At 41.4% G+C, this 8,810-nt stretch overlaps 1 protein-coding gene across 1 annotated transcript; it reads right to left on the bottom strand.

Annotated features, from left to right (window-relative positions):
- Positions 1-228: 228 nt before the first annotated feature.
- ccn6 (cellular communication network factor 6) lies at positions 229-7,173 on the bottom strand. Its single transcript, XM_061091527.1, has 5 exons — positions 7,126-7,173; positions 3,703-3,982; positions 1,753-1,989; positions 641-813; positions 229-553 (listed from the first exon to the last, which is right to left on the bottom strand). The coding sequence occupies exons 1-5, from the start codon at positions 7,171-7,173 to the stop codon at positions 272-274; spliced, it is 1,020 nt and encodes a 339-aa protein (XP_060947510.1). The 3' UTR covers positions 229-271.
- Between the last annotated feature and the right edge of the window lie 1,637 nt (positions 7,174-8,810).

Below are 8,810 nucleotides of genomic sequence, written 5' to 3' on the forward strand. Positions count from 1 at the left end.
GCCATAGCCCATGTCGTTATTGCACGTACTTGTCCTGAAGACATGGTTTAGTAAAACGTTTTATCATAGCCAACAGCATTTTTTCAAGATTTTCCATGCATTTCATGATCCCAGCCATCCTTCATTATGAAATGAGGTTTTGTAGTTTATGTTTTTGTCTTTGGTCTCGGGTCCATCACCACTGCTGAGGAGAACTTAATAACCAAAGAATAAAAAACGTTTCAGTCCTTCAGTCCACCACAGCAGGGCTCAGAGCCTGTGTCTGGCTCCACTAGAGTAACCGCAGCTCAGAAAACATGTCATCTGGATTGTTGCACTTCCTCTGGCACACGCAGGATGTTATCCACTGCATCTTCCACTGTGTGTTGGAGCCTCCTTTGCAAGTGAAGTTGACTTTGATCATGAGGGACTTGTTTGGTACACAGCAGCGTTTGTCTGTACAGACGCCGCAGTATGTGGGCTTAAACTTTTTGGTACTGGTACAGCCAGAGAGTGTCAGCTTCTCCGCTTTCTTTGCCTGGAATTTCGGCCGGCATGTCTTTCCCTTTGGCATCTAAAGTTGAAAAGAGTGGTTAGTATGTTTTTATAATAGTTTATACAAAATATTTAAATATTTGAAAAAAAAAAATTTGGTTCTAACCTTAATGCTCCTAATAACACTCCTCTCACATGGTCGCAGCAGGCACAGGCGACGGTCCTTCCTCATCTCACATTTGCTGTTGTCATTGTTCACGCGCACAGAGATTCCCAGGCCACAGGTCTTGGAGCAGGGACTCCATGGGGTGGTCTGGACCAGACAGTTCTTCTTCCAGGCTAAAGGAGGATCCCTGTAAGCTTTCAGTATTACAATTAAAGGGCATTGTGTCAACAACACCCTACACAAACATTGAACCTGTTTATTACCATACGGCCGAGCAACGCAAAGGTCAGGACCACACAAACATCCAATATCTGTTGTGAGCCACCAGAGGGGTCAATATACGCTACTAAACCTACAACTGTTTTCCTCTGAGCTCCAGGTAGAACAGTGAAAGCTCATATTACGGGCAGCCGTGGCTGATGGATAGAGTGGTCATCCTCCAACCTGAAGGTCGGCGGTTCGATCCCCAGTCTGAACCATCTGCATGCCGAAGTGTCCTTGGGCAAGATGCTGAACCCTGAATGCCCCCCCATAGAATAACAAAGTGCTGCAAGTAGATGCACTGTATGAATGTGTGTGTGAATGGGTGAATGTGAAACTGTACTGTAAAGCGCTTTGACTGGTCACCATCAGACTAGAAAAGCGCTATATAAATACCAATCCATTTACCATTTACCATAATGCAGCACCCAATTCTTTGTAAACCTCAAAGAAGCCACTTAGCCAAAATAACCTTTTCAAATACCTTACCACCTAGTCCGGATGTCAGCTCTTGAATTTTAAACCATATTGATGTTTTCTCACAGTGACAGATTAATGTTTCCTAATATCAGAATTTCATGGCAATCAAAGAAAATTAATAGCATTGTGCATCAGAGTCAGATATTAACTCTTAATAAGCTTAATAAGTCTTCCCTCCTGCTCTTTATAGCAGGAACCATCCATCTTCCTGTTTTCCTTTTGACAGGCAGTCTAACCACAATCCTTATTCTGCTCACACCACCAGAGCAATCAAATGCCCTCTCTCCCCTTCCCATCAAGTCAACTCTAACAGCAATTAGCATTCCACGCCAGCTATCCTCCTCCACATGGTCTACTGTGTAAACACATACCTGACATGTAGGTAGTGTCCTGCTGGTGCTTCTTTGGGCTCTGGCTACCGCGGAGGCCAGCTGGCAGGCTGCCCATCAGTGGGGCGGGGCCTAAGAGACCAGCAGGCTTCTGGATGAAAGCAGGGGTGCAGCCAATGGCTCCGGCAATACATGTGCACTTATAGAGGGGGCTGGTCTGGAAAGCTTCTCCGTTTTCATAGTGGGCCCCATTTAGGTCACAGCCCACGGCCATCATGTCTGAAAGAATGAGGGAAATCTCAGGGATCTGCTGAAGCACCAGATCACCTCTCTGTGGGATGCAACTGAATCTTAAAAGCTGAACAAAAAATAAGCTTTTTTTTGTGATTGTCAATAAACTGAAGCATACTTTTCCCAGACATGGAAAAATGTCTTTATATACGGTTACATTTGTTCAAAACGACATTCAACAGTTTAGCCCCAACAGTCCCCTAATGAAATCATCAAATTTCACACACTTATAATCTAAAAATGTCAAAAATAAAATCTCCCAATTTTTAAAGTTAAAAAAAAGCCTGGATCTACCCAGTTTGACCTACATCAAAATTGAATGGGTTCTTTCTTGGACCATGCCCCTTACACCAAGTGCGGTGAAAATCAATTCAGTGAATTTAGTAAAATCCTGCTGACAAACCTACTAACGGACAGGGGTGAAAACATAACCTCCTTGGTGGAGGTAATTAAATCCACCTTTATTCTATTCTATATTCTCTTTACAAGAAATAATGAATACAAGTGTATATTTAAAACACATTTACTTTAGACTTGTGACTTTTTTTGTAGTGCTATTACTATTCTATCACTACCTGTAGTTACAAACAAAACCTGGAAGGCAATAGACTTAAAATGCAATGTAGGGATAATGTGATATAAATAAATGAATATAATATAATAATATTATATTTCCCTTTGAAACAGCACCAGCTCTTCTCTTTTACAGCTCGTCGGGTACTTGTCAGGTCAGGTGTTCCAAGTATATTGGAGAACCTGTCACAGTTGTTCTGTGGATTCTGATACAGATAAGGTGCCTGGACCCTTTGCAGAGTACTGAATGGAAAGGATGTGAGAATAGTGATCTGTTCTGTCAGATGCATGTTGCAACTGCTGGACTATAAGAAAAACCTGTAGACATGCGCAAGACACCTCTGAATTACCAATTATCATTTCAAATGTTGCACTTTGCAGTTGAAAAAGGTCTGTCAGACCTTAAATTACCCTGATGGCTGTGTCAACAGTGTGTGAGTGATGTGAGATAGAAAATTCCCTGTGTAAAGAAGGACTGTATGAATGTGTAGGTGAATGGTGAATACGGCTCGTAGTGTCTACTGCATTGAGTACTCAATAGACTTTAAAAATGCAAAGCGGAAATGAATACGAAGACATTCTAAGATTGTACCTTGTTTCTTCCAATAAAGTTGCTCACAGAATTCACATGCAGCAATAGCCTCTACATTTTTTCAGATTTGATGTGCACATCCAGCACTGAACTGATTAAATCATTTGTTATACTCTTCAAAACGAAGAATTATATCAGGGGGTTTTGTCATATAATAAGATATGGTAAATAGTCTGTATTTATATATATTATCTTATATATATATACACAGATAAAATGTTTGGAACCCAGAAGTTGCTGTACTCTTCAGGCACTACACAAAATTGCTTCACATCATTCCTTGAGGCTTAATGAACATGCAGATGGTTTGTAAAGTGAATTCTAATGTTTGACATTCATACTCAACTCCGTTTCAGTTTGTCACTGTTGCTAAACACCCAAAACAAGTCAGTCCCTCAGGCATCATTAAAACAGGGCAGCCTTCCATCTAAACACCTACTAACATCATACATTTAGTTTGAAACACAAAACGTGGAGCTGCCCTGTTACTTTTCACCCTTTGATGACTAATTCAAGAAAAGATGAGAGCCACTCACACGCGCACACTCCAACCTCAAACTTAGGCTGGTCTGCTGAGAAATCGCAGTACATGCCCTTGTGCGGGTCACATATGTCCCTCTCGTTGCAGGGTTCCCCAATCTGCCTGGCACAGCTCTTGCAGCAGCCACAACCATCCAGGACGGCGCTCACCCCTGGGGCACAGTGAGGTCTCTCACGACACTTGCAGGGCCACTGGCAGAACTGCCGCCTTTCGGCCACAGACTGTCCACCTCGAGGAGCAGGCAGCTGGCCATTGTTCTGAGCCCAGCTGAGGCACTGCACGAGGAGAGAGATGCAGTCAGATTGGTTCAAAGTGCATTTTGGAGATAAGTCCTGACCCTGGATTTTATAGTTATAAGTTGTCACACATGAAAATACATTTTTCACACATAACACAAACAGACTCCTAACCCTGTCAGAACATCACACCAGTTCAGCTCCACTGCTTATATTGTACTGAGAATAGTCATTTACTATGAATCAGTATGTGTTTATTAGGGTTGCAAAATTCCAGGAATATTCAAAGTTGGAAACTTTCCATGGGAATTAACGGGAATAAACTGGAAATGTTGTGGGTAATTTATACTAACTGTATTAACCTTGTCATATACAGACATAAATATGAACATTTAGTTTTGTCATAGGCTAATTTGAGCCCTGAGGAAACTTTGGGCACTTGACTATATGCTTCTGCATCTTTGTGTCATTCTTAACATAGGTCTTTGCACAGTATTTGCAAATGTACACGGCCTTTCCTTCTACATTGGATGGGGTGAAATGTTTCTACACACTAATGCAATGCCAGAGATATAAATAGTTAGCCAAACAATTGGAATCGTCTGTAAACATATTTTACAATTGATGGATAAATATATGGAAATAGGCTAGATGAACAGATGAACAATCCTCAATCAGCATGCTAATATATTTTCCCCAGTAATATCATCGAAACTTACCTGACTAGTCCTGCACACTACAGCAGGCCTCAATAGCCCTGCTGTAGTGTGCAGGATGTTGGGAGTTATCTGTGCATGTGATGGAAGAATGCACAGTTGAGGTTTGAAACTCAACATGCTGCATTCCATACATCGTTAAAATAGAGTTTTGAATGATGTTTTTATTGCTCAGCGTTTAATTTGTGAATTTTTTTTTTCTTCAAAATTCCCAAAATTCCCGAGCTAAACTTCCCATGGAAAGTTTCGGGAAAGTTCCCGGAAATTTACCGGAAACTTTCCGCCCCTTGGCAACCCTAGTGTTTCTACATATATATTCATATTGATAGGTCATGGATTAATTTTGTTCATTGACATTGTTGCTTCATAACTTCATTAATAGTGAAATGCAGATTCAATTTTTATATTATATATAATTTTTTTTTATCTCCTTTAATGGATAGGATGGGCAGTAAGCCGTGAAGGGGGGACAGAGAGAGAGTGAGGGAGGACATGCATATATGGCCACGGGTTGGAATCGAACCAGGACTACTGCAGTTTGACTAGCTCTACCAGGTGAGCTATTCAAATGCAGATTTTTATCAGAACATTAGGTCGAATCGTAGACAAAAAAAATATGAATCAAGTCACCCGCGATGGTACCAGTTTTAGTGGTAAGAGCATGGCACGTATGAGGTAGTACCGCTGAATACAAGACAAATGTACTTCACGCTCTGAACAGTGCCACGTCTCCGGACTGGATGCTGTGGGGTTACAGTTAGCTTGCTAATTACAGTAGAAGCTAAGAAGTGAGCAAAACAAAAGCTCAAATTAGAATTGCTTTCCAAAACTGGAAACAGCTCTTGCTGAAGAGATTAATTAGACTGGTAAGTAAACATGTTCTTCAGTCCATATGATACTAGATACCGCAACATACTAAACATTTGCTGCTGTGTGAATGGGTTGTATTATCTAGCACTTATTTACTCTTACATACCACTCAAGCAGTACGGGTCACATCACACAACAACTGTAGATGCAGTTATATACATCCTATTCACACACAACCAGCACGGTGGAGGAGCCAGGGATCAAACCATCAACCTACTGATTAGTTGACAACCTGCTGTAGCCAGGAAGGTGAGAGTGATAGGTATGTTGATATAGAAGCATGGTATGATTGTGTAAAGTGGGTGAATGCCAATATAGTTTAAAATGCCTTGAGTGGATTAGAAAACTAGAAACAAATTCAAATCTTATTTGAAAGAAACATGAAGTATCTCATTTGGAGCCGAGGTCTTTGATCCTGAGGCAGAGCTGCTATATTGAGGTCCCACCAATACATCCAATGACAAGCCAACCTCAGCTGCCAATCACAGTGTCTCAACTCGTTTTTATAGCATGAAATTACTAAGAAAGAACTTCTAATAGAAACCATATTTGGGAAAAATGTATCCATGATATTTTGTTTGATCTTGTCCCATTTGCTGATATGGAGGAGGCAGATTTATATGTTTGCTTTTCCCTTTCTTGGCAGTCAAAAACCCACTAACATCTTGATTTTGTCTGCAAAAGGTATCCCCAGTCAGCAGTAACAGGTTTTTATCAGCTGTGGCTCTGATCGGCAGTGATGGAGACACATCACAGGGTGAACTTGCTAATTCAAGAAAGGACGGAGAGGTGAGAGAGCTCAGTTTTCAGAGAACATTTGCAATCTTAAATGTGGCGCATCGGGAGAAATAAACTCAGTAACTCCTCTACAGGCAATCGGAAAAGAGTCAATGCCATCTTTTAGCCAGTTTATCTGCGATTAAAAAAACACATATACCTGCTAATTTTGGTGTAAAAGACGCATACGCTAGTATCTAAACTTCCTTTCACTACTTCAACAGTTAATGTTTAGTTAAACTGTTGAGTTTGTGTTTCAAATATTCTATTATTCTTCTTAGATATCCATGTTTAAAAGGCTGAATCTTTTAGGATGGCTGTAGATTCAGCATTGGGAAGTGAAAACTGTGGTGGTGGCAACCCTGCAGCTGATAAACAGTGTTAAGAGCTGTAATAGTTTTGGTTTGCTTAGTTTTTGCAGTCCTTGTGTGGTGCCACTTTTGCTTCAGCTTTCCTGGCTGCTAAGTGCTTGCAAGGGTCACTGGGGGTTATGCCAAAAATCTGAAGCCTGTCTGCCAGGTTCACTGAATGAGCTCATTTCATGGTGTGAAAATGGGTCCACAGGAGCTTTGAGTATTGAAACCTCCGACCTAGTTTCTCTTGTACCAGCAATAAGATGAAATAACAAGAATGAGAACCACACAGAGCATCCCAAGAGTTTATGAATATAAATGCAAATCCTGAAAGTCTTTTCAAAAATAATTATAAACTTACTCATTATTGAGAAAGAATGGGAGGCATTTATTGTTTCCATGTGTTGTCCTATTGGAAACCCCAGTCTGTCTGTAGTATTAGAATAAAAAAATATATCCTTCCTACCTGTTGAGCAAGGATGAGCAGCAGGGAACGGCAGAGAAGCGATAGCATCTTTCAAGGAAGAAGGTCTGTGTGAGCTCCTGGAGAGTGCAGGGGAACGAGGGAGCAGGAAGTTGGGATTGAGGGAGAGGGAGAGAGGAATGGGGGGAGATTGGGAGAGCTGACCTGTCAGAGAAGGGGACAAAGCACCCCTCTGTCTCCTCTCCAAACACACCTTTCCGTCCCTTACTGATCCAGTGGGGAAATATTTGTCTTCATAACTGCTGGGCCATACCATGGCCTTCAAGTCCTGCCCACTAGTTTAACCTCAGTCTGTGGACCCGCTAACATTTACCTGGGTGCTACTAACTAACTAATGTATCTGTAACCGATGTGTGACATGCTGCTATATACCTCTCAGCGAGGTACATTTCAACCATTACTGTGTAGTTTCTTTCTTTAATGAACAAAAAACCCAATTCATGAGTTGAGGTGCAGGCAGTGAATGCAGTCACTGTATGTTGTTTGTTTAATGTGATGCCAAAGCTGTATGAGCCCACTTAATGTGGACTGATGTTTTTGAGTCCACATTCCATGACTATTTACTCAGAGTAAAGAGCTCCCTCTCAGAGCCAGCCCTCCTCCTCCATCCACGCAAAGCCAACGCCTCTTTGAGAATTCAAGTGGAACGACCTAAAGAAAAACTGCTTATTTGTACGGTAATGCTCTTAACTAACAATGACAGCCAGCACCCAGTGTGTCTGTCATACACTGTCCACATGAGCCATGCGGAGTTCCAGGGTGGTGTAATGTGTGCAATCACCAGTCAGATTTGGTAAATGGATTTGTATTTATATAGCGCTTTTCTAGTCTGATGATGACCACTCAAAGCGCTTTACAGTACAGTTACACATTCACCCATTCACGCACACATTCATACAGTGCATCTACTTGCAGCACTTTGTTATTCTATGGGGGGCTACTGAGGGTTCAGTATCTTGCCCAAGGACACTTCGGCATGCAGATGGTTCAGACTGGGGATCGAACCGCCGACCTTCAGGTTGGAGGACGACCACTCTACCCCTCAGCCACAGCCGCCCTCAATTTGTCCACTAAGAGCTGGTTTAAGAAGCTTTGCTCATTAATTGTAACTGTTCTTAAACAGGTTTGTCTTTTAAACAATAGTCTTTCTTATAGCACAAATGTTTACAACTCTAAAAAATATAATACATGTCCACTGAGAGAAATAGAACGTCACCCATGTAGACATTTACTGGCTACTTTGTTATTTGTGCTTGAGTTTAACTCTGGACTTTTGCTGTAATTATTTGAATCATGTCACAGTGTGGTCCTGTCCGAAGGCATTGCCCTGCCAATGTGTACAAGGGTTTTTATCCTGGCAGAAACCAAATCCCCTGCTGTCATTGCAAAACCCACCATAGAAAATATGACTACTATACACAAAGCCGATCTTCACTCAGCCACTGAGTGTGCATCGGAATGCAATGATTGAAGACCTCAGATGTCACACTCCGAATACTCAAATACTATAATAATCCCTAGGGTAATGTCTTACATTAGATAACCACCCCCTTGACCAAAAATGAACTGTAGCTTTCTTTCATCAGGTGAAGTTCTTGTAATCCGCTTTATGCTACTTCATATTTCTACTCTTATACATTTCAGAGAGAATAATTGTATTCGATACC

Source organism: Limanda limanda, chromosome 18 (assembly GCF_963576545.1).
Source record: "Limanda limanda chromosome 18, fLimLim1.1, whole genome shotgun sequence".
NCBI lineage: Eukaryota > Metazoa > Chordata > Actinopteri > Pleuronectiformes > Pleuronectidae > Limanda > Limanda limanda.